This window comes from Macaca fascicularis, chromosome 19, assembly GCF_037993035.2.
Source record: "Macaca fascicularis isolate 582-1 chromosome 19, T2T-MFA8v1.1".
Taxonomy (NCBI): Eukaryota; Metazoa; Chordata; class Mammalia; order Primates; family Cercopithecidae; genus Macaca; species Macaca fascicularis.
In genome coordinates, this window is record NC_088393.1 from 18,543,315 (window position 1) to 18,568,631 (window position 25,317).

The 25,317-nt window shown below is 54.1% G+C and overlaps 2 protein-coding genes and 1 long non-coding RNA gene across 3 annotated transcripts; 2 read left to right on the plus strand and 1 right to left on the minus strand.

Moving 5' to 3' along the window:
* Nucleotides 1-8,364: 8,364 nt before the first annotated feature.
* On the plus strand, nt 8,365-12,147 carry MPV17L2 (MPV17 mitochondrial inner membrane protein like 2). Its single transcript, XM_005588428.4, has 5 exons — nt 8,365-8,615; nt 9,005-9,175; nt 10,459-10,535; nt 10,640-10,768; nt 11,399-12,147. The coding sequence occupies exons 1-5, from the start codon at nt 8,429-8,431 to the stop codon at nt 11,453-11,455; spliced, it is 621 nt and encodes a 206-aa protein (XP_005588485.1). The 5' UTR covers nt 8,365-8,428; the 3' UTR covers nt 11,456-12,147.
* A 5-nt stretch (nt 12,148-12,152) lies between these two features.
* On the minus strand, nt 12,153-20,049 carry RAB3A (RAB3A, member RAS oncogene family). The gene is made up of 5 exons (XM_045380632.2): nt 19,892-20,049; nt 18,535-18,762; nt 16,070-16,188; nt 14,100-14,224; nt 12,153-13,056 (listed from the first exon to the last, which is right to left on the minus strand). Exons 2-5 carry the CDS (start codon nt 18,760-18,762, stop codon nt 12,866-12,868), a joined length of 663 nt encoding a protein of 220 aa, XP_045236567.1. The 5' UTR covers nt 19,892-20,049; the 3' UTR covers nt 12,153-12,865.
* Nucleotides 20,050-20,704: 655 nt separating this feature from the next.
* On the plus strand, nt 20,705-21,555 carry LOC135968441 (uncharacterized). The gene is made up of 2 exons (XR_010583245.2): nt 20,705-20,890; nt 21,437-21,555. It is a non-coding gene; the product is annotated as an uncharacterized lncRNA (long non-coding RNA).
* Nucleotides 21,556-25,317: the final 3,762 nt, after the last annotated feature.

Here is a 25,317-nt window from a genome sequence, read left to right on the forward strand (position 1 = left end):
TGGCTGTTCGGAAAGACCAAGGCGGGCGGGTGGCAGGGTGGTGAGAACTTCTGGGCAGGAATGTGCGGGGGTGGAATAATATCCTAGAGTGGGCAAGAGGGTAGCAGGATTTAGAGGGGGTGAGGTGGTGAGAGTGATGTGAGGGTTTTCAATGAATAGCAGGTGGAACTGTTGAAGCTGGGATGGAGTGAGATGGCTGAGACACTCGTGTGTGATGAGATCTGACAGTCGGTGAGAAGAGTAGACTGTGAGAGGATGCCCTAGGGTAAGCTTGAGGGCCTCTTGGGTAAGTTCTGTGGCAGCCGCCAGGACTCGCAGACAAGGTTGCCAGCCCTGGACTGTGGGATCTAACTGCTTGGAGAAATAGGCCACAGCCTGGTATGTGGATCCAACCGGCTGGGCTAGGAGGCCAGTAGCTATCTTCTGGCACTCCTCGGTGAATAGATGAAAGGCCCGAAGGGGGTTGGGGAGAGAGAGAGCAGGGGCAGAAAGGAGACAGTCCTGAAGCTTCTTGAAAGAGTTGGCAACTAAGGAGGGGTCGGACAGCGGTCCAATGGGTGTCTCCTTGGCAGCCTGGTAGAGGGGCTTGGCTAAGACCCCGAAGTTGGGAATCCAATGCCTGAAATACCCTACCAGTCCTAGGAAGGACAAGATCTCTTCTGCATCCTGAGGAGGCTGGAGAGTTTTGATGAGGCTCATTCTATCTGCCGTGAGGCTTTTCGTAGTGGGTGTGAGGAGTATACCTAGGTAGGCGACAGTAGGGGTGCAAAGTTGAGCCTTAGCCAGGGTAACCCGATAACCTCGGTCACCTAGAAAATTTAAAAGTGTAGCAGTGTCTGCAAGGGAGCACTCCCAGGAAGGACTACATAGTAATAGATTATCTAGTATTGTAGAAGGGTGCTATGGGTTAGGGGGCAGAGGAGGATGTCCCGTGCCAGTGCTTGTCTGAAAAAATGGGGGCTATCTCGGAACCCTTGAGGCAAGACAGTCCAGGTCAGCTGGGAAGAAACATGAGTGTCTGGGTCCTTCCATGTGAAAGCAAACAGAAAGTGGCAGTCTGGGTGTAGAGGGATGGTAAAGAAGGCATCCTTCAGGTCAAGGACAGTGAAATGAGTGGTGTCAGGGGGAATGCACGAGAGGAGTATATATGGATTAGGAACAACTGGAAAGGTAGGGACTACTGCCTCATTGATGAGGCGTAGGTCCTGTACGAGGCAATAGGCCCCAGAGCTTTTCCGTACAGGCAGGATAGGAGTATTACATGGTGAGTTGGCGGGAACTAGAATGTGCTGCCGGAGCAGGCGTGTAATGATGGGTTTTAGTCCTTGTCGGTGTTCAAGGGAGATAGGGAACTGGGGTCTAGAGGGGAACTTGGAAGGGTCTTTTAGCCAGATGCGAACCGGAGTGTGGTGCTGGGCAATGATCGGGGTGGAGGTGTCCCACACCTTAGGGTTAATGGGGACTGGAAACAGGAGTGGGGGGTCAGCCTGGAGGGGTTTGTCAGGTGAGAGGAGGAAGAGGAATGCGAGGTGTGGGGAGGGGTTGGGTCAGAAGTGAACTGAGGCCCCTAGCTTGGAGAGGAGATCTCGTCCTAACAAGGGGACTGGGCACGAAGGAATGATAAGAAATGAGTGCGAGAAGAGGGAGCCATCCAGGCGGCAAGACAGAGGAGGAGTCTGGCGGTAGGTGGAGGGAGTGCCGTCAATTCCTATGACTGTGACAGTGGAGGGGTGGCTGGGGCCACTGAAGGAAGGCAAAACAGAGTAAGTAGCCCCCGTGTCCATAAGGAAGGAGATGGACTTACCTGCTACCTGGGGCATAACCCTGGGCTCGGCGAGAGTGAGAGGGGTCCCCGAGTCTAGGCCTCTTCAATCTTCATCGGTGTCGAGGAGCTGGAAGGCGCCTCCAATACCTGGAGGAGGGTCGTCACATGGAGGCGCAGCGACCATCCTTAGGTCAGGGCAGTCTGACTTCCAGTGGCCCATCTGCCGACAGTTTGGACAGGGGTGAGTTGGCTCCTTTGGTTAGGGCACTGCCTGGCCCAGTGGCCATCGTTGCCGCACTTGAAGCAGGCACCAAAAGTGTGCGGGTAGTACCTCTTTTCTGGGAGTTCCTGGAGCTGGCTGACCTCAGGGCTGCTACCAAGGCCTGGGTTTGGAGTTGTACCTTCTGTTTTAGCCTGGCCTGTCGTTGGGCCTCAGCTGCTTCCTCCCTGGAGTTGTAGACCTTGAAGGCCAGTTTGACTAAATCCTGGATGGGAGTTTGAGGGCCTTCCTCCACCTTTTAAAATTTTTTTTGGATATCAGGGGCTGACTGAGAAATGAAATATGAGGCCAACACAGTTCCTCCTGCAGGGGAGGCAGGGTCAAGGCGGGTGTACCAAATAAGTGCCTCAGTCAGCCAGTTAAGAAAAACGGCCGGATTTTCATCTGCACATTGGACTACCTCTTTTAGTTTGTTAAAGCTGACTGATTTGTTAGAGGCTGCCTGCATGCCAGCAAGAAGGCACTGAACCATCATGTCTCAGTGGCGGCGGCCTGCCTGCCCTACCTGGTAGTCCCAGTAGGGCTCAGCCGAGGGCACTGCCTCGGTGCCAACTGGCATCGCGGGGTCAGTTAAATGAACCTGGTTAGTGTGCTGCCTGGCTGCCGCTAGGATGCGCTCCTGCTCCTCAGGAGACAGGGTTGAGGTCATAACGACATGGAGGTCATGCCAGGTGAGATCATATGCCTGGCACAGATACCTGAACTCTTTGATATAATGAGTAGGATTGGCCGAAAAGGAGCCTGCACGCCCCTCAACCTTAGACAAATCTGCCAATGAAAATGGCACATGGACCTGGACTACTCCTTCGGCACCTGCCACCTCTCACAAGGGACACAGGAGGTCAGTCCTGGACCAAGTATGGGCTGAGACAGGCGAGGAAGGGGAGGAGGTGGAGGTAGGGGAGACAGAATCTGTCAGGTTTGGTAAGGGCACAGGAGGGGTGGAAGGGAGGGGAGGCGTTGACGAGGACGGGGATAATGGTGGGTCAGGGTAAGGAGGAGGTTGGGTGGGAGACCGGAGGGGTGGCCGGGATAGGTTGTCAGGAGGCTCAGAAAAAGAGGAGGAATCATCCCTCTCCTTGCTCAAGGGAAGAAACTTTGCGAGTTGAACCTGAGCTAACGAGCATTGGGCACAGAGATCTGGGCGAGAACGCAAGTCCTAAAAGGCTTGAACATAGGGTATCTCGTGCCATTTGCCTAGTCTCTTGCAGAAGTTGGTCAGATCCATGAGGATGTTAAAGTCTAGAGTGCCTTCTGCAGGCCACTGAGACTGATCATCCAATTTACACTGCGGTCATGCTATTGTGCAGAAGAAAATGAGCCGCTTTTGTTTTACGTCTTGGCTGAGACTTAAAGTCTGGAGATTCGCCAAGAGGCACCCCAGAGGGGATTTTCGGTCTGGTTTGGACTGGGTAGTTCCCATGGTCCTAAGACAGGCAGTCCGGAGGCAATGGGAGCGTCCTCCTACTGCCACGCGGAGTGCGGGGTACGGCAGCTTCCGGGGAGGTTGGATGTCTCCTTGTCCCCGGTGCCAAGGTCACAGTTGACCAGAGGGAGCCCCCGACATGGCCACGTGTTTTGGACAGGGACTTCCCAGAGGGGGCCTACAGGACGGGGGAAAACTTACCCAGCAGTGATCGAATTGAGTCTTGGATTTGGTGAAACGGCTCCTGGCTCGGAAAGAAGGTCCTGGCTCAGGGGGAGGAGAGCCTGCCCAACCCGGCAGGGGTCTGGGGGAGGGGTCTCCTCCCGGGTTTCGGCACCAAATGTAAAGGTAAACTGAGGCTGGAGCCAAACCGGGAACGAAGACACAAGGCAAATGGCAGTGAGAATAGCCTTTATTAGGACTCGTGGGCGAGGTTCCTCGGTCCAAAGGTGTGGGCCGAGGAAGTCGCTCTGAGGGAGGAGGGTAGGGTCTTTTTTATAGCCCGAGAGGTAGGGAAGCTGGTTGTACAAACAGAGCCTGGGGGGTCTTGAAACTACTAGGGCAGGAGTCGAGTAAGGGTCATGAGGAAGGGGTCTTTGGAAACTGTTAACCGAAACTGCTGTTTACGAACTTGTGAAATGCAGGTGAGCTGCAGGTCATGGGGAAGTGTGGTTGCCCAGCTGGAACCTCTGACGTATGCAAGTCTGCGGGTGTGTTCAAAGAGGAAGGGAAGTCTCTAACAAAGGGCCTGCTATGCCAGGTGGCGCTGCCATGTCGGGTCTAGATCCCTGCCTAACACTTGGCTCACTGCAATCTTTGCCACCCGGGCTCAAGTGATTCTCCCGCCTCAGCCTCCCAAGTAGCTGGGATTACAGGCACCTGCCATCATGCCTGGCTGATTTTTGTATTTTTAGTAGAGACAGGATTTCACTTTGTTGGCCAGGCTGGTCTCGAACTCCTGACATCAGGTCATCCGCCTGCCTCGGCCTCCCAAAGTGCTGGAATTACAGCCATGACTCACTGCACCCAGTACCATAAATTCTCTTAATTTTATTTTTTATTTTACTTTTTGAGGCAGGGTCTCGCTCTGTCATCCAGGCCAGAGTGCAGTGTCACCATCTCAGCCAGCTGAATCCTCAGCCTCTGGGACTCAAGCGATCCTTCCACATCAGCCTCCCAAGTAGCTGGGACTACAGGTGTGCACCACCGTACCCAGATGATTTTGTTATCCGGTCTTACCATGTTACCTGGTCTTACCATGTTGCCCAGGCTGATCTCCAACTCCTAACCTCAAGTGATCCTCCCGCGTCCAGGTCCCAAATGGTAGGATTACAGGCATAAGGCACTGAGCCCAGCCAAGCAATAAATTTTTTTTTGTTTGTTGTTGAGATGAAATCTTGCTCTGTTGCCCAGGCTGGAGTGCAATGGCATGATCTCGGCTCAGTGCAACCTCTGCCTCCCAGGTTCAAGCGATTCTCCTGCCTCAGCCTCCAAGTAGCTCAGATTACAGACATGCACCACCACACCTAGCTAATTTTTGTATTTTTCGTAGAGACAGGTTTTTGCCATGTTGGCCAGACTGGCCTCAAATTCCTGACCTCAAGTGATCCACCTGCCTCAGCCTCCCAAAGTGCTGGGATTACAGGCATGAGCCACCGTGCCCAGGCAATAAATTCTTAATTTATCCACCAGTGTCTCTCAGCAACCAGTAATCCATTTATAGATTACCAAATGTTCAGATCAATGTCAAACAAAACTATGGGAGACCACTGTTTTGGACTGAGCTCCTGCACTAGGCGCCAACAGACCAGATGAAATAAGAATGGAGTCACTTGTGCTAAGTGCCACATAATCAAACTGAAACTTTGAGGAAGCAGACATATCGCAAACAGATCAGTTTTTTATTTTTTAAAAAAATATTTGTTTTGTAGAGATGAGGTTCTGCCCAGTTGCCCAGGCTAGTCTTGAACTCCTGGCCTCAAGCAATCCTCCTGCCTTAGCCTCCCAAGGTGCTGGTATTATAGGCAGGGTCCACTGTGCCCGGCTGTCTTTCCTAAAAATTGATTTTAGTCTACCTGAGTTAGCCCAATAAGGAAGTCCCCTCTGCTTTAACACTTACCAAAAAAAGTAACCTGAAGTTAATCAGGTTTTTTCTTTTTCTTACTCTTTTTTTTTTGAGATGGAGTCTAGCTCTGTCACCAGGCTGGAGTGCAGTGGTGTGATCTCGACTCATTGCAACTTCCACCTCCTGAGGTTCAAGTGATTCTCCTGCCTCAGCCTCCCGAGTAGCTGGGATTACAGGCATCTGACGCCATAGCCAGCTAATTTTTGTATTTATAGTAGAGACAAGGGTTTCACCATGTTGGCCAGGATGGTCTCAATCTCCTGACCTTGTGATCCGCCCACCTCGGCCTCCCAAAGTGCTGGGATTACAGGCATGAGCCACCGTGCCAGCCTTGTTTTTTTTTTTTTTTTTTTTTTGAGATGGAATCTCACTCTGTTGCCCAGGCTGGAGTGCAGTGGCATGATCTCGGCTCACTGCAACCTCCGCCTCCTGGGTTCACGCCATTCTCCTGCCTCAGCCTCTTGAGTAGCTGGGACCACAGGTGTCCGCCACCACGCCCGGTTAATTTTTTTTTTTTTTTTTTTGGTATTTTCAGTAGAGACAGAGTTTCACCGTATTAGCCAGGATGGTCTAGATCTCCTGACCTTGTGATCCACCCGCCTCAGCCTCCCAAAGTGCTGGGATTATAGGCGTGAGCCACAGCGCCCGGCCAAACCCCAGAAAATTCCTAAACAGTTCTCGAGTCCCTATGTTCCACTGGCTCCCATCCTGTGGAGTGTACTTTCGTTTTCAATAAATCTCTGCTTTTGTTAAGCTTCATTCTTTCCTTGCTTTGTTTGTGCACTTTGTTCAATTCTTTGTTCAAGGTGCCAAGAACCTGGACACCTTCAACAGGTAACAACCCACAGGCAGTAGTTTGCTACTCTAGTAGAGAATGCATAGGGGTTTCCATTGAAAATCATTTTTCAAGCCACTTGCGGTGGCTCATGCCTGTCATCCCAGCACTTTGGGAGGCTAAGGCGGGTGGATCACTTGAGGTCAGGAGTTCGAGACCAGCCTGGCTAACATGGTAAAACCGCTGTCTAGACCAAAAATACAAAATTAGCTGGTCGTGGTGGCCCGTGCCTGTTGTCAGGCCTCTGAGCCCAAGCCAAGCCATTGCATCCCCTGTGTCTTGCACGTCTACACCCAGATGGCCTGAAGTAACTGAAGATCACAAAAGAAGTGCAAATGCCCTGCCTCAACTTAACTGATGACATTCCACCACAAAAGAAGTGAAAATGGCCGGTCCTTGCCTTAAGCAATGATATTATCTTATGAAATTCCTTTTCCTGGCTCATCCTGGTTCAAAAAGCTCCCCCACTGAGCACCTTGTGACCCCCACTCCTGCCCACCAGAGAACAAACCCCCTTTGACTGTAATTTTCCTTTACCTACCCAAATCCTATAAAACAGCCCCACCCTTATCTCCCTTCACTGACTCTCTTTTCGGACTCAGCCTGCCTGCACCCAGGTGAAATAAACAGGCAGGTTGCTCACACAAAGCCTGTTTGGTGGTCTCTTCACATGGACACGCACGACACCTGTAATCTCAGCTGCTTGGGAGGCTGAGACACGAGAATCGCTTGAACCCGGGAGGCGGAGGTTGCAGTGAGCGGAGATCGTGCTACTACACTCCAGCCTGGGTGACAGAGCAAGACTCCATTTCAAAAAAAGAAGAAAAGAAAAAAATGGGCCAGGCGCAGTGGCTCAAGCCTGTAATCCCAGCACTTTGGGAGGCCGAGACGGGCGAATCACGAGGTCAGGAGATCGAGACCATCCTGGCTAACATGGTGAAACCCCGTCTCTACTAAAAAATACAAAAACTAGCCAGGCGAGGTGGCGGGCGCCTGTAGTCCCAGCTACTCAGGAGGCTGAGGCAGGAGAATGGCGTAAACCCGGGAGGCGGAGCTTGCAGTGAGCTGAGATCTGGCCACTGACTGCACTCCAGCCTGGACGACAGAGCCAGACTCCGTCTCAAAAAAAAAAAAGAAAAGAAAAGAAAAAAATCATTTTTCCCTACGGAACGGTATAATTAGGATACAATTGTTTCTGCAAGAGCACAAATTCGCTTGGAAGGAGTCAACGTGAATCGTATGCCCAGAACAGTGACTAACACTTCAATTACTATCATTATTCGGAACCTGAGATAAGAGAACCAGTCAAGGTCAGGCCCAAGGTCATTTTCTGGACCGGGCTCCAACTGGGCTGAGCCGCAGCAGAACTGTACCCCACCCCAAGTTCCATGAATGTGTTTTACAGGATTGGAGTCCACCTCGGTAGCTGTCCTGGTGACAGATCACATCCCTTTTGGTTAAGTCCAGGAGAATCCGGAAATACGGAAGGCAACCAGGCCAGAAGGCGTTGTAACTTCCTAAGATTGTCCAACCTCAAAGCGGGAGGCGGGACGACGGTCACTGATTTGCCCGCGTGACACCGGTCTACGATTGGCCAGGGCCATACTGGGCTGTTCGGTAGCTGCGACGGTTTCCCATAGGCTGGCACAGAAAGGGGCGGGGCAACAGGAGTGCAGCGTTACCAATCGGCATCCGGGAAGTAACGCAATTCTTTTTTCCGATTGGTCCGTGAACCTCGGGCGGTCACTGGGAGATCGACCTTGGGATAGAACGTCTGCCTTTTATTGGTCAATACGCTTCGGGGCGGGCAATGTGGCGCTCCGAGGCTGCCTGCGAATGGTGGACGCGGCGCGGCTCAGGGCGGACCTGCGGACTGAAGATCCCTATGCATTGGTCGGGATGCCGGAGGGGCGGGCAATTTGGGATCGACTGTGACTCGCGACTGGTCGGCGCGGCGAGAGCAGAGCGGCGCGCGGATTCCTTGGCTCCCGAGGGCTATGGCGCGGGGTGGCTGGCGCCGTCTGCGCCGCCTGTTATCCGCGGGGCAGCTTCTATTCCAGGGCCGCGCGCTGCTCGTCACCAACACGCTGGGCTGCGGCGCGCTCATGGCGGCCGGTGATGGCCTGCGCCAGTCATGGGAGATCCGTGCCCGGCCCGGCCAGGTTTTCGACCCGCGGCGCTCCGGTGAGGACGCCACGCTACTTAGCCCTTCACCCCGGGCGACCTTTGATCCCGATACCCGACTGCTGGCCGTGACCCCTGACCCGTGGCCTCAGTCCCCCGCAGGACCCTTGCCCTGACCGCGCCTCTTCCGGGTGTCTGTCTCCCGCAGCCCTGGGTCTTCATCACCTCCCAACCCCCGGGGGTCTCTACCCACTACCTAGGAGCCTCTGGAGCCCCGCCTGCTGGTGGGGCTTGTAGTGGAAGAATGCACGGGTGGGCTCTTCCGGTTTTCTCGGTGAGGCTGAGGCTCCGGGATGGCATTGGGCTTACCCAGGCCTTAGGCAGGGAGGGAGGGAGTGGACTGGAGAATTTGCCGGCCTAACCCAGCCCCCTGACTTACACTCTTATAGCGAGCATGTTTGCGGTGGGCTGCAGCATGGGTCCCTTCCTGCACTACTGGTACTTGTCGCTGGACCGTCTATTCCCTGCGTCTGGCCTCCGAGGCTTCCCAAATGTCCTCAAGAAGGTCCTCGTGGATCAGCTGGTAGCCTCTCCCTTGCTGGGCGTCTGGTACTTCTTGGGTAAGGAGCCTCCTAAGCCTAGGCTTTGCCTCTCATAGGTGGCGAGGGGTGGAGCCAGCTTTGTGTTAAGAAGGATGCAGAGGTGCATTTCCAATGTGCCCCCTGTTTGGGTGGCCCCGAACTAGGAGCCAGGTCACAGCGGGGACGGGACAGATTCGGCCGATGTGAACACTGGCGAGTGTAAGAGGGACCTCGTCCCTCCTACAGTATCTGCTGGGGCCGTCCTGGGCGGGAGGTTGAGAGCATTTCCCAAAGAAGGGGACGACAAAAAGAAACAAAAAACAAAAACAACAACAAAAAAAAAAAAGAAAGGCCGGGCGCGGTGGCTCACGCCTGTAATCCCAGCTCTCAGGGAGGCAGAGGCGGGAGGATAGCTTGAGCCCAGGAGTTCGAGACCTGCCTGGGTAATATAGCGAGACCCTGTTCTCCACAAAAAAAGGAAAAAAAAAAAAAAAAAAAGACAAAAAAAAAAGAAGGGGGGCCGGGCGCGGTGGCTCAAGCCTGTAATCCCAGCACTTTGGGAGGCCGACACGGGCGGATCACGAGGTCGGGAGATCGAGACCATCCTGGCTAACACGGTGAAACCCCGTCTCTACTAAAAAAATACAAAAAACTAGCCGGGCGAGGTGGCGGGCGCCTGTAGTCCCAGCTACTCAGGAGGCTGAGGCAGGAGAATGGCGGGAACCCGGGAGGCGGAGCTTGCAGTGAGCTGAGATCCGGCCACTGTACTCCAGCCTGGGAGACAGAGCGAGACTCCGTCTCAAAAAAAAAAAAAAAAAAAAAAAAAGAAGGGGATGACACTCAGTCGAGACGTGAAAAGGGAACCAGCGGGCAGAGGGAACAGCTAATGCAAAGGCTCCAAGACCTGAACGAAGAGAAATTGAGGCTGGACTTCATGAGGTGCAACGGTGCCAGCCCTAGGCTCGGTAAAGACAGCAGTATTAATAGAGGAGTCTCTCATTCTCCACCTCCCAGGCCGGCTTCCTGGTCTGTGATGGAAAAGTAATACAACTGACTCAACTACAGGGTGTGTCTCCTTTGGGGCACGTGTTTATATGTTTATGACTTCTGTCTCTCACTGGGACTGACTTGCTCTGTTTTGTCCCTACACCAGCTACCCTAATTCTCTGTCCTTCCCATCTGAAAGTCCCTGTCCCTCTGCCCGGGGTGGGGGGCGCGGGCTCTCAGGGGCCCAACCCCGCGCCCTCCATCGTCAGCCCATCTTGTCATCTCAACAGTACTTCCTGGCCTCTAACACTCTGATTTCTTGGTTTCCTTCCCAGGCCTTGGCTGCATGGAGGGTCAGACAGTGGGTGAGAGCTGCCAGGAGCTGCGGGAGAAGTTCTGGGAATTCTACAAGGTGGGAGCACCCGCCCCTTGCCCCTGTCCGGCCTCGCCCCCTCATGGACGCTCCGCGCCCACCCAGCTCCGGCCCCGCCCCTCATTCCCCGCCTTTCCCCGCAGGCAGACTGGTGCGTGTGGCCTGCTGCACAGTTCGTGAACTTCCTCTTCGTGCCCCCCCAATTTCGAGTCACCTACATCAACGGCCTGACGCTGGGCTGGGACACGTACCTGTCGTACTTGAAGTACCGGGTGAGTGTGGAGGGCATACCAGGCACCCAGGGGACTCCCCAGGGGGCTACACGTGTGAGCTACAAGTGGCAGTGTAGCCAGCCACCCTGGAGAATGGGAGTCCCCTGTGCTCCAGGCAACCTTTACCCAACAGTGGGCTGGTGGAGAGCTCCTCACTAGCCGTTAAGACCCAGCCCCGGCTGGGCGCCATGGCTCATGCCTATAATCCCAGCGCTTTGGGAGGCCCAAGCGGGTGGATTGCCTGAGATTGGGAGTTCGAGAGCAGCCTGGGCAATCTGGTGAAACCCCTTCTCTACTAAAAATACAAAAAATTAGTGGTACCCACCTGTAATCCCAGTTACTTGAGAGGCTGAGGCAGGAGAATCGCTTGAACCCAGGAGGCAGAGGCTGCAGTGAGCCGAGATCATGCCACTGCACTCCAGCCTAGGTGACAGAGCGAGACTCCGTTTCAAAAAAAAAAACAAAACCCAGCCCTTCTGTGCTGTCTGATGCGACCTCAGCCAGGTCCCTGCCATGTCTGTTGAGCAGGGCTGACGTCTGGCCCGAGGGCAGGTAGGATAGGGCTCAGTTAGGAGGGACCAGGAGGGATGAGCCAGGCTTCTGACCAGATGCCTTGTCTTGTGTGGACAGAGCCCAGTTCCTCTGACATCCCCAGGCTGTGTGGCCCTGGACACCCGAGCAGACTGAACTGTCCACCTCCGGGACTAGATGCAAGACTGACTCCTGGCAGACCATCCCCTCTACCAGAAGGGGAATGGGCCCCTGCAGCGAGCTCGGGTCCTGGGCCACGTCCCAGCGCCACTCCAGCTCCCGGGCATTGGGCTGAGCCGTCCTTCCCAAGCGCACTTCTGGGACTCAGTTTCCCCAACTGGAACACACCCGTGAAGATGGATGATCATCCCCTAGCCCTTCTCAGCAGGAACCTCATACGACCTGTGACCAAGATGTCCCACTTGGGACTCAGCACGGGGCTCACCCTGCCAACCAGTCCCAAGCCCCAACCCCTCAACACTGCCGTCCACCTGGCTCTGGGCCAAGCCACCGATCCAGAGCTCCCTCAGGTCCTGGGACTAAGGCGGGGATGTGGCCGATCCCCTCAGAGCAGGCTCAGGCCTGGAGTCGGCCCCCAAAAGTTTCAGGCAGGGCCGGGCAGCCTCTGTGTTTCCTTCCCTGGTCGTGAACTATGGAAATGCCATTAAATTATCTCTGTAATGTAATTGAAACTGCTGGCTGGGCGCAGTGGCTCACACCTGTAATCTCAGCCCTTCGAGAGGCTGAGGTGGAAGGATTGCTTGAGGCCAGGTGTTCGAGGCCAGCCTGGGCAACATAGCAAGACCCTGTCTCTATTTATATTGAAAAATAAAAATAACAAAAGAAAATGCTGTGGATGGTCAAAACCAGGGTGGGCAGGGCCCGGTGCTCACAGGAACACACGTGGTCCATTCGCTTTATTGGGTGTGTGTAGTGTTGTCTTGACATCTCCTAAGGAACTGGGGGGCACGTTTGACACTCATGAGGTCAGAACAGGTCTGGTGGGTAGGGGGAGGGGTCCCAGGGTGGTGAATACCCACAGCACAGCCCCCCACCAAAAGAGAAAACTGGGGGAGAGGAGCCCGGCAGGCCAGACTCTGACCCCCATGGTCCGCACAGGGAAACCCCCAACAGCGGCCTCGGCCCACCGCGGCAGAGCCGAGGGACTGGCAGGCCTGGCCACCTCCCGTTGCCCGATCAGCCTGCTCTAGGGTGTCATCTGGCCCCCTCTTCACAACTGACAACTGTGGTTGGGGGTGAATTTAAAAAAAAGGCGAGGGGGTTCAGGAGGGTGAGTGGTGAGTTCACAGGGCCACGAGACACCACGGCTGAGTGGGGAAAGGGCTATATGTACAGGATGGGCAGGGCTTGGGGTGGGCAGGGGAGCCCGGGCCCCTGGGGGACATCTTCGATAAATAAATAAATAGCTACAATAATAAATAAGGGTGACGGGCTAAGTCAGGAGTAGGGGTCTTGTGCCCATGGCTGGTAGGGGCCAGGTCAGGCCCAGGTAGTTGGGGGAAGGTGGGGAAGACGGGAAAGAGGGGAAAGGGGGTGGGGTGGCTCTCAGCAGGCGCAGTCCTGGTGAGGTGGCACCTGCTGGTCACTGAGCTGTGGGCCCTGCTTGGCGCCTGTGACCGCAGGGTCTGCCGTGTCCAATGACTCGGACATCTTCTCGCAGATGACGTCCACCAGGCGCTCAAAGGTCTGCTTGACGTTGATGTTGTCCTTGGCGCTGGCCTCAAAGAACTCGAACCCTGTGGTCAGGGAAGGCAGAGATGAGGACCCTGGCCACGCCCTATGCCAACTCCCAGAGATGCTTCTCTGAGGAAAGGAAACACTGGAGATTCCCAGTGCCAAGTAGCTTATTGAAGGTACTGACAAATCCCACAGAGAAGCAACGTTGAACTGGGTCAGCTCTGCATTTCCTGCTTTTTTTTTTTTTTTTTTTTTTTTTTTTGAGACAGGGCCTTGCTGTGTTGCCCAGGATGGAGTATGGTGGCGTGATCATAGCTCACTGCAGTTTCGACCTCCTGGGCTCAAGTAATCCTCCACCTCCACCTCTCAAAGTGCTGGGATTATAGGCGTGAGCCAGTGCACCTGGCCTCCTGCCCTTCCTTCCGAAAACTGTGTCTCGTTGTCCTTAGGACCTGGCAAGACATGCCCTGCAGCGTCCAGCCCAGCACCATAGACTGGCCCTGGAAGCCTCAGACACTCAAATCCAGCCGTGACCTCCCCCTGCTCACACACCCTCTGTGGCTCCCTATTGCCCTCCAAAGAGTCCCAGCCTCTCAGCATATGGTTGAGGCCCTCTCTGATCGGCTACATTTCCTCCAGCTGACCCTCATGTTTCAGTCTTGTGAAATTATCACCAAAACACACAGGATCTTTCTCACCGCAAGCCTTTGCCCAAGCTACTTCCTCTGCCTGAAAGACCTTCTTCCAAGCTCTAGAGTCCACTGCCCACCACTCCAGGAAGCCTGGCTCCTCTCATGGGCTCCTCTCATCCAGGTCCCTCCCTCCACCTCAGGGGTCCCTTGAGGCCTCCCTAGATGCCTCTAGAGCCCAGCAACACCCAACAAAGCGTTGGACAATGAGTGTCAGAATCAATCCTTAAACTTTCTGCATGGTGAACTCCTACACATCCCTCAAGATCCGACACAAATGGCTCCTGGATGAAGGCTAGTTTGCAGAAAGTGTGAATTACCTGGCTTAGCTGTAAGACCTTGGGTGTGAGCCCTCCCCTCTCTTAGTGTCCTTTTTCTAGCCTTGTGGGTCTCTGGCCCAGCTGGGCACTCACCAAGGTGGTCAGCTAGCTGCCGGCCACGTTCTGATGACACCACCCGCTCATCCTCCATATCACACTTGTTTCCTACCAGCAGCACCTGGGCATTGTCCCACGAGTAGGTCTTGATCTGGGTGGACCTATAGGATGCAGCCAGAGGGGGACAGGTTATTGCTTGGAGGATCCCAGCTCCACCCTGACGGGCTGGTGTGGAACCCGTGTCCTTGTCCGAGGGAGAAAGACCCTGAAGCTTGGCCCTCCATCCTCCCCACCATGCTTTTCCCCCATGTGCCCCTCGTTCACCCCACTCCAGCCCCCATTGACCCATTATTGCTTTTGTGTTTTGTGTTGTTTTTTTTTTAGATAGAGTCTGGCTCTGTTGCCCAGGCTGGAGTATCTGTCTGCCTTGACTTCTCAAAGTGTTGGAATTATAGGCATGAGCCACCCAGCCCAGAAATTTTCTTTTTTTGAGATAGAGTCTTGCTCTGTTGCCTAGGCTGGAGTGCAGTGGTGCGATCTAGGCTCACTGCAACCTCTGCCTCCCAGGTTCAAGTGATTCTTCTGCCTCACCCTCCCAAATAGCTGGGACTACAGGCATGAGCCACCACGTTTGGGTAATTTTTTGTGCTTTTAGTAGAGACAGGGTTTCACTATGTTGGCCAGGATGGTCTAGAACTCCTGAGCTCAAGATCCACCCACCTCGGCCTCCCAAGGTGCTGGGATTACAGGTGTGAGCCACTGTGCCCAGCCTAGAAATTTTTTTTTAAGTTATTATTTCTAGAAAAAAAAACAAAACAGTTATTACTTCTGAGCAGAAAATTGAAATGTTTGCAACCTCTAACCTATGCCAACTCTCCTTTTTTTTTTTTTTTTTTGGAGACAGAGTTTTGCTCTTGTTGCCCAGGCTGGAGTGCAATGGCGCAATCTTGGCTCACTGCAACCTCTGCCTCCTGGGTTTGAGCGATTCTCCTGCCTCAGGCTCCCAAGTAGCTGGGATTACAGGCATGCACTACCCCGCTAATGTTTGCATTTTTAGTAGAGATGGGGTTTCTCCATTTTGGTCAGGCTGGTCTTGAACTCCTGACCTCAGGTGATCCACCTGCCTTAGTCTCCCAAAGTGCTGGGATTACAGGTGTGAGCCACCGCGCCCGGCCATGCCAACTCTCCTTATAGTCTCTATATTCTCCACCCTGCGCTTGCAGATATTTTTTTCTACATGGTTATAGTTTTACTTTTCCATTTGAAATCCTTCCCAGACTCCTACCTTTTATTTGTTATTTTTGTTGTTGTTGTTGTTGAGACGGAGTCTCACTCTGTCGCCCAGGCTGGAGTGCTGTGGCTGGATCTCAGCTCACTGCAAGCTCCGCCTCCTGGGTTTACGCCATTCTCCTGCCTCAGCCTCCCGAGTAGCTGGGACTACAGGCGCCCGCCACCTCGCCCGGCTAGTTTTTTGTATTTTTTTTAGTAGAGACGGGGTTTCACTGTGTTAGCCAGGATGGTCTCAATCTCCTGACCTCGTGATCCGCCCGTCTCGGCCTCCCAAAGTGCTGGGATTACAGGCTTGAGCCACCGCGCCCGGCCTTATTTGTTATTTTTTGAAGAAAGTTTGGCTCAGAGACAATGGCCCCAGAATGAGTGTGCAAGGCCAGAAGCGATGGCTCATGACCATCATCCCAGCACTTTGGGAGGCCAAGGTGGGCAGATCACTTGAGCCAAGGAGTTCAAGACCAGCCTGGGCAACATGACGAAATCCCATCTCAATTAAAAATACAAAAAATGAGCCAGGTGTGGTGGTATGCACCTGTAGTCCCAGCTACTTGGGAGGCTGAGACAGGAGGATTACTTGAGCCCAGGAGGTCGAGGCTGCAATGAGCCCTGATAATGCCACTGCACTCCAGCCTGGGTGACAGAATAAAACCCTCTCTCAAAGAAAAGAAAAAAAAAAAAAAAAAAAAAAAAAAAAAGAGCAAGTGGGATGCACTCACCAGTCCTGCACTGCATTGAAGGACTCCTCATTGGTGATGTCATACATGAGAATGAAGCCCATAGCGCCCCGGTAGTAGGCGGTGGTGATGGTCCGGTACCGCTCTTGCCCTGCTGTGTCCTAGGGAGGAAGAGATGAAGGTCAGAGAAGACCCACACATAAGGCCCTGGGAGAGGAAATGAGCTCTGATATCATCCAGTTCAGCCCCCTGGGAGGAGTAGGAGCTTGCCCAGAGGCACAAAGTGTTAGGAAGAGCAGGTTAGGTCACCAGTGCTCGGAATATATGATTGCTCCATTATTCTACAGAGTCATTCAACAAACATTTACCGTGCCAGGTCCTGTGGCTCACACCTGTAATCCCAGCACTATGGGAGGCTGAGTTGGGCAGATGGTTTGAACCCAGGAGTTCCAGACCAGCCTGGGCAACATAGCGAGACCCCAACTCTACAAAAAATACAAAAATGAACAGGGTGTGGTGGCTCACACCTGTAGTCCCAACTACTCAGGAGACTCAGGTGAGAGGGTTACTTGAGCCCAGGAGGCAGAGGTTGTAGTAAGGTGAGATTGCACCACTGCAGTTCAGCCTAGTGACAGAGTGAAACCCTGTCTCAAAAAAACAAACAGGGGGCCAGGTGCAGCGGTGGCTCACACCTGTAATCCTAGCACTTTGGGAGGCCAAGGTGGGTGGATCACCTGAGGTCAGGGATTGAGACCAGCCTGGCCAACATGGTGAAACCCTGTCTCTACTGAAAAAAAAAAAAAAAATTGGCTGGGCGTGGTGGTGAGCCCCTGTAATCCCAGCTACTCAGGAGGCTGAGGCAGGAGAATCGCTTGAACCCGGGAGGCGGAGGTTTCAGTGAGCCAAGATTGCGCTACTGCACTCCAGCCTGGGTGACAGAGCAAAAACTCTGTCTCAAAAAACAAACAAACAAACATGGACTGGGCACTGATCTTTGCCATACCCTGAACTGGACACTGGGGACACAGTTGTTAACAAGATGGGCAGAAATTCCTGCCCTTGCTAAGTGACACCCAGTGTGGGAAATAGAAAATAACGGTGTAAACTGGGCGCAGTGGCTCACACCTGTAATCCCAGCACTCTGGGAGTCCGAGGCAGGTGGATCACAAGGTCAGGGGTTTGAGACCAGCCTGACCAACATGGTGAAACCCCATCTCTACTAAAAAAACAAAAATTAGTTGGGTATGGTAGCAGGTGCCTGTAATCCCAGCTACTCAGGAGGCTGAGGCAGGAGAATCGCTTGAACCCAGGAGGCGGAGGTTGCAGTGAGCAGAGATCATGCCATTGCACTCCAGCCTGGGCGACAGAGCGAGACTCCGTTTAAAAAAAAAGAGAGAGGGCCAGGCGCGGTGGCTCAAGCCTGTAATCCCAGCACTTTGGGAGGCCGAGACGGGCGGATCACGAGGTCAGGAGATCGAGACCATCCTGGCTAACACGGTGAAACCCCGTCTCTACTAAAAAATACAAAAAACTAGCCGGGCGAAGTGGCGGGCGCCTGTAGTCCCAGCTACTTGGGAGGCTGAGGCAGGAGAATGGCGTGAACCCGGGAGGCGGAGCTTGCAGTGAGCTGAGATCCGGCCACTGCACTCCAGCCTGGGCGACAGAGCATGACTCCGTCTCAAAAAAAAAAAAAAAAAAAAAAGAGAGAGAGAAAAGAATAGTGTAAATGTATCCTATATTGGAAAGTGACAAGGACCAAGGAGAAAAATCAAGCCAAACGAAGATAGAGAGAATATAGCTGTAGGTTTAAAAACTAAAGGAAGCCAGACTCAGTGACACTTGCCTGTACTCCCAGCTACTAGGGAAGCTAAGGCAGGAGGATTGCTTGAGCCCAGGAGTTCAAATCCAGCCTGGGCAACAGAGTGAGGCTCTGTCTCTTAAAACTAACAAGGCCAGGTGGGGCGGCTCATGCCTGTAATCCTAGTACTTTGAGAGGCTGAGGTGGGAGGATCGCTTGAGCCTAGGAGTTCAAGACCAGCCTGGGCAGACATAGCCAAACCCTGCAAAAAAGAAAAAAATTAGCAGGCGTGGTGGTAGGCGCCTGTGGTCCTAGCTCCTCAAGAGGCTTAGGTGGAAGAATGGCTTGAGCCTGGAAAGTCGAGGCTGCAGAAAGCCGTAATCACGCAACTGCATTCCAGCTTAGATGACAGAGTAAGACCACCCTGTCTCAAAAAACAAACAAAAAAAGAGAATGGGGACCAAGATCCAGCTGAAACCTCATACATGGAAGAACTTGAAGATGGGGAAACTGAGGGACAAGGATTAGGCGCTTATGGGAGAACACAGTTGCTGTCTGTTTCTGCCCCTGGTATATAGTGGGCACCTGATAAATGCCCAGTGTGTAAGTGAATGACTCCAGTCAGGAAAGAGACAGACAAGGCTGGGGCTGCTTTTCCAAGGACAGGAATCAGACGGAGCCGGGCGGGAGCCCTCCAGCTGGGACCCACCCAGATCTGCAGCTTGATCCTCTTGTCGTTGCGATAGATGGTCTTGACCTTGAAGTCGATGCCCACGGTGCTGACGAAGGCAGGCGTGAACGAGTCGTCAGCATAGCGGAAGAGGAAGGACGTCTTGCCCACGCTGCTGTTGCCGATGATGAGAATCTTGAACATGTAGTCGAAGTTCTGATCCGAGGACTCCTTCTGCCCATAGCGTGAATCTGTGGCGGATGCCATCTGGGGATACCGGGTGTAGGAGAGCCGTGAGGGGGGCTCTCTCCATCCTCATGTGCTCAAGCCCAGGCAGAGGATGGTGAGGGCTCCAGAAAACGGCCAGAATATGGAGAACACCCTTATCCCATCAGGAACCCCAGTATTAATTGGTGGTGCCCCCAGCAGAGGGCAGCCTGTGACCTTGAAATCCTGGACGTTTCGGAGGAGGGGCTCAAAGAGTCGCCGATGGGGACACTCCAGCAGCCCCCTCCAAAAGGCCTGTGCCCCCGGTGGGGCTGTAACCCTAAACCCAGGGCTGAGCCCAGAGGGGATGACTGCAGCTGGCTCCGCCCCCCATCAATCTTTCATGGTCCTCAGAACCCGGCCGCAATACCCCACGTGCACTGCGTGCATGGTCCCTCGAGGACGCGCATCTGCAGCCCCCGCTTCCCCCAAACCTCCAGGCCGGAAAGCTCCGGCCAAGGCCGCTGCATCACATGATACAGGCGGGGCAAGCACACGCTCACGTGCACACAGCCTCAAACACGCTCATCCGTACATACAGGAGTGTGTGAACGCACTGGAATGCACAGGACAAAGTAGACACCTGTTTGCACACCGACTCGCCTATAGAAATGTGCAAACCACCCGTGAGCACAGGCCCCTCCACCCATGCAGGGTGTGCACATCACCCACACGGACACGGATCCCCGTGCTTGTATGCACGGGCCATGCATGCACAGGCGGTCCACACGTCTTTCTCCACGCGCATGCAACACGCACACACTTAGGCCCAGACCCCCACGGGGTCACACGAGCATATCCAGGTACACACGCAAGGGTACACACAGACCTGCTGACACAGGCAGGCGCGCACACGCGTGTGCACACCACGCGCACGCGCACGCAAAAGCCTCCCGCGCGCACAGCTTCCCGCAAGGAGCTCGCCTCCCCTCCCCCTCCGCCGCAGAGCAGGGGGGTTGGGGGGGTTAGAGGTGAGGATCAGACAGGAGTGGGGCGCCCAGGCCCTACCCATTCCTAGCCTCGCGACCGCCGCATCCTTCCCCTCATTCAACCCTAGTCAACCCATCAGTCAAATGAAGGTTATGCAGGTGCTTGGAATCTGAGCACACCCGGCCGCGCAGGAGCTCACCTTGCCCTGAACCGATGCAACGGCGACCCTAGCGGCAGTGACTTTTTTGGCGGTGGCGGTGACAGGGCCCCCTGTGCGTTGATGTGGGGCTGGCTGTGCGGTGGCGGTGGCGGCGGCGGCAGCGGCTCAGGCCCCTGCAGTCCTCGGTGACGTCCTGCAAAGGGAGGGGCGGGGCCTCACATGTAGATAAGCCCGTGACGCCATCCGGAGGCGGAGCCACGCGTAGAGATGTGGCCCATTGACGCACGCGGAGCCAGATGGGGCGGGGCTCCTGCGCAGATTGACGCGCAAATGGGGCGGGGCCTAGAGTTTGCATCCAGTAGGGGCGGGAGCGGCGCGGCGGCCGACTCCGCCTCTCGTCCGCCTCGGGGAGGCGGGGCCCCTCAGCGTTCTCTCACTGGCTTAAGCCCTCGAGCGACGGGCGGAGTAGCCAATCAACGATTGTCTACTCCCTCCTCCTGTCCAATGGTGGCATCTGGGCGATTGAAGGGTCGAGAGGCTGAGGCCTTGGCTGAGCCCCGGTCTTCGAGGGGCGGTTCCCTTACCCGCCCGCGCCCACCCCAGGTAGGGACTCTTGAGGCCACCGTCTTGTCCAAGGTGCTGTGACACCTGGTAAATGCCCCTGACTCCCAATTGCAGAAAAGAAAAACCGAGGCCCAAGAGATGTTTTATGCCCTCACACAAATGGGGTTCAAAATAATACAAAAGAATAAACAGGGGTCAAGAAGGACCCCTGTCCCATTCCCGAGGCGTAAGACCCCCACTGAGGGAGGGGCTAGCAAAGACTCCACCCCTCCCCCGTTTCTGAGGTTTGAAAAGAAAGAAGTAGACGTCAAGAGAGCCACCTCTCCCCACCATTCCCAGAAAAGGAGGAAGGGGCTGACGGACTCTCTGGGAACCCCTCCCCTCCCTGCGCCCCGTCATCAAGAGGAAAATTCGAAGAAAAGGTTTAGCAGGGACAGAGAAGCGACCTGTCCTGGAAACCCCTTAAAGCCTGCGGTAAATGCCCCGGGAAACAGGGAGGGCACCAGCCGAAGCCTCCAGCCCTTCAATGCTTGGGTTCAAAGACCCGGGGGCTGGGAGACGCCCCTCCCTCCATCCTGGGAAAGCAAATGGAGCCTTTTGGGAGCTAAGATGGTCCATCGTTTATTCCTCCAAATCTTCAGGGAAAGAAGTCAGAATTTGGGGAGGGGGCAGGAGCCCGAAACCCCAGCCCCTACTTTGGGTCTCCTGCGCCCTCTACTCCAGCTTTCAAACCCTCCAGGGGTGTGTGGCCCCCTGGAGAGTCCTGATCCCCTAGATTCTCTCCCCACACCTCCCAGTAGGCGGGGCTGGAGTGTGTGTGTGTTGGGGGTGACTCGTCCTGTTTATAAAAAGCTCGCCAGCTGCGGAGGCGCGGAGAGACCAGAATAACTTAGCGCCTCGAGGCCCAGCCGCCGCCAACCCCGTCCCCAGCCCGCCCCCAACGCCCTGGAAGTACTGGGACGCCCAACCCCATGTCCCCGCACCGTTTGCATTTGGGAAATTTATTTTTTTTCTTTTTAGGGTAACAAGTTGGCTCCCTCCTCCCCCACTCGGACTATAAAAGTATCACGAATCCACTGCGGAGAGATTGGGAAAATTCAGAAAAACAAAAAAGAAAATAAAAAGAAATCCACCTCCCATTCTCCCCGCCCTCCGCGCCCACGCGGTAGTCCGTGCTCTGTGGGGGGTTCCAGGGCAGCTCCTCCAAGCCCTTGCCTGCGGCCTCGTTGGAGGGGAGGAGGTTTTAGGCTACTCAGCTCCCTGATCGCCCAAAGGCACGCTTCCTACATGGGTGGTTCTCTCGGAAATACCTCCTTCCTTTTTTTCCCCAGGAAGAGAAAAGTGAGCCACGAGAATGTGCAAAAGCTTCTGTCACTGACGTAGTATTTTAAAGTAAAAATAGCCGGGTGAGGCGGCTCACGCCTGTAATCCCACCACTTTGGGAGACCAAGGCGGGAGGATCGCTTGAGCCCAGGAATTGGAAACCAGCCTGGGTAACATAGGGAGGCCCCGTCTCTACAAAAAATTTAAAAATCAGCTGGGTGTGGTGTCGCGTGCTTGTGGTCCCAGCTACTCCCGAGGCTGAAGTAGGAAGATCACTTGAGCCCAGGAGGTCGAGGCTGTAGGAAACCGTATCGCGCCACTGCACTCCAGCCTGGACGACAGAGTGAGACCCTGTCTCAAAAAATTAATTACGGCCGGGCGCGGTGGCTCAAGCCTGTAATCCCAGCACTTTGGGAGGCCGAGACGGGCGGATCACGAGGTCAGGAGATCGAGACCATCCTGGCTGACACGGTGAAACCCCGTCTCTACTAAAAAATACAAAAAACTAGCCGGGCGAGGTGGCGGGCGTCTGTAGTCCCAGCTACTCGGGAGGCTGAGGCAGGAGAATGGCGTGAACCCGGGAGGCGGAGCTTGCAGTGAGCTGAGATCCGGCCACTGCACTCCAGCCTGGGCGACAGAGCGAGACTCTGTCTCAAAAAAAAAAAAGAGAGAAAAAAAATAATTACTTAATTTAAATTTAAAAAGAATGCAAGCCCTTGATTATCCAGAGCAGCACTGGGCTCTGGAATTAGAAATGGTTGAGCTGGAGGAGGGGCTGTGGGCTTGGGGCATTTTCTGTGTGGCAGGAGAGACACAGCTGGTGGGAGAAGGGGCTGGGCTTCCAGGCCGGCCCCACTCAGAGGAAAGTCCAGAGGCCTCCCCATGGCCCCACCCTATCGTCTACACTAGACAAATAAAAATAAAAATCTGGCCAGGCGCGGTGGCTTATACCTGTAATATCAGCACCTTGGGAGGCCGAGGCAGGAGGATCACTTCTTGACCTTGAGGTCAGGAGTTCGAGACCAGCCTGGCCAACATGGTGAAACCCCATCTCTGCTAAAAATACAAAAATTAGCCTGGTGTGCTGGTGCCTGTCCCAGGAGGCTGCTTGGGAGGCTCAGGCATGAGAATCGCATGAACCAGGGAGGCGGAGGTTGCAGTGAGCTGAGATCACACCACCACTGCACACCAGCCTGGGTGATAACAGGGAGACTCTGTCTCAAGAAAAAAAAAAAAAAAAATTAAAAAAAAAAAGTATCCCAGATACGGGTCCAGGGACGACTTCTTGGGGAAGAAGACACTAACTTAAAACCCAGTGGGGGACCAGGCATGGTGGCTCACGCCTGTAATCCCAGCACTTCGGGAGGCCGAGCGGGTGGATCACCTGAGGTCAGAAGTTCAAGACCAGCCTGGTCAACATGCTAAAACCCCGTTTCTACTAAATATACTCCACCTAAAAAAATAAAAAAGAATGGCCGGGCGCGGTGGCTCAAGCCTGTAATCCCAGCACTTTGGGAGGCCGAGGCGGGCGGATCACGAGGTCAGGAGATCGAGACCATCCTGGCTGATACGGTGAAACCCCGTCTCTACTAAAAAATACAAAAAACTAGCCGGGCGAGGTGGCGGGCGCCTGTAGTCCCAGCTACTGGGGAGGCTGAGGCAGGAGAATTGCGTGAACCCGGGAGGCGGAGCCTGCAGTGAGCTGAGATCCGGCCACAGCACTCCAGCCTGGGCGGCAGAGCGAGACTCCGTCTCAAAAAAAATAAATAAATAAATAAAAATAAAAAAGAAAAAGAAAAGAGAGAGAAAGAAAGAAAAGAAAGAAAAGAAATATGAATATCTTATAACAGATGTAGAAAAAATGGAGGGAAATAAGGCAAAATACTGCAGATAATCTATGGGTGGAGATACAGCAGAATTTTATTTCCTTCTTTATACATTTCCATTATTCCCAAATTTTCTACAACGAACACGTATTACTTTGTAAGGGGACTGGGGGAAAAATCTTGGGAAAAAAATTCCCTAAATCTCTGCCTTTTAAAAGTCTGGAAGGAAATGCACCAAGTTCGTGAACCCGGATGACTTTTAGTTCTGGCACTATGGAATTTTATCATTAACTGTGATGATGATGAATTCTGAGTGGTTATAATATTTACGAACGAAGCCAGCTGCTCTGGAAGCCGAGGGCGGCTGTGATGACGCCTGCATCTTGTATAAATATTCAGGCACGCGAAGAGGGAGGCAGAGGGTAGGGATGGATACTAAGGCTTCCGGAGGCGGGGATCGAACCCTAGGCTTGGGTATGGTGTTCCCAGTACGCTCGGAGTCCCGACCAGCAGGACGAGCTCTTCCCGGCGAGGTGCCCTAAGTGGGACCATCAGGGCGGGAGGATGCCACCCCTCCAACCCACCCGCCAACCGCGGAGAAGGGCGCCCCGCCGTGTCTCCCACGCGCGCCACCAGGGGGCGCCGCTGGCTAATATTGGGCGCCCAGATGCTTGACTTTGTGCTGGCAAGAGGACCGCTCTGTGCCTCAGTTTCCCCATCAGTGAAATGGCCAGGACGCTCAATTTGGTCAATCGAATGTCTTAAGATGTAAAGATTTTATTTAACCCCAGATAAATGCTCAGTACCCCAAATGTCTAGGATATTTCAGGTAGGTAACAGACAACTCCCCACCCCCAACCGGAGTTTATCCAAGTACTAGGATCAGGTTACAGAGGGGAAACGGAGGCCCAGAAGGGGCTATGATGGCAAGAAAGCCTCAGGGGCCTCCCTCCCTCTAGGGGGAGTCTGAGGCAGTTTCAGGAATCAGGAGACTTGGAGACCCGCTAGGGAGGGGAAAATTGTGTGTTTTTGTTGCTGTCCTAGGGAAGGAGAAACATGTGGGGGACCCAGCATGGAGTTCTGAGGACAGAGAAAGCAGGGGGCTCCTACATCCAGAGACACCGAAGACAGAAAATACAGCAACTTAAAGCAACAACTGGTGCATAGGTTAAATCAATCTTCAGAGACATGTTGGCACAGAGCCCCCTCTTTTTGTTGTTGTCGCCCAGGCTGGAGTGCAATGACATGACCTCGGCTCACCACAACCTCCACCTCCCAGATTCAAACGATTCTCCTGCCTCAGCCTCTCAAGTAGCTGGGATTACAGGCGCCCACCACCACGCCCAGCTAATTTTTGTATTTTTAGTAGAGATGGGGTTTCACCGTGTTGGCCAGGCTGGTCTTGAACTCCTGACCTCGTGATCCACCCGCCTCAGCCTCCCAAAGTTCTGGGATTACAGGTGTGAGCCACCGCGCCTGGCCTCTAATTTTGTGTATTTTTAGTAGAGACAGAGTTTCACTATGTTGGCCAGGCCGATCTCAAACTCCTGACCTCAGGCGATCCACCCCCACTCAGCCTCCCAAAGTGCTAGGATTACAGGCAGGCGTGAGCCACCTGGCCTGGCGACTTTTTCTTTTTTTTTTTTTTTGAGACAGAGTCTTGCTCTATTGCCCAGGCTGGAGTGCAGTGGCACGCTCTCGGCTCACTTCAACCTCCACCATCTGAGTTCAAGCGATTCTCCTGCCTCAGCC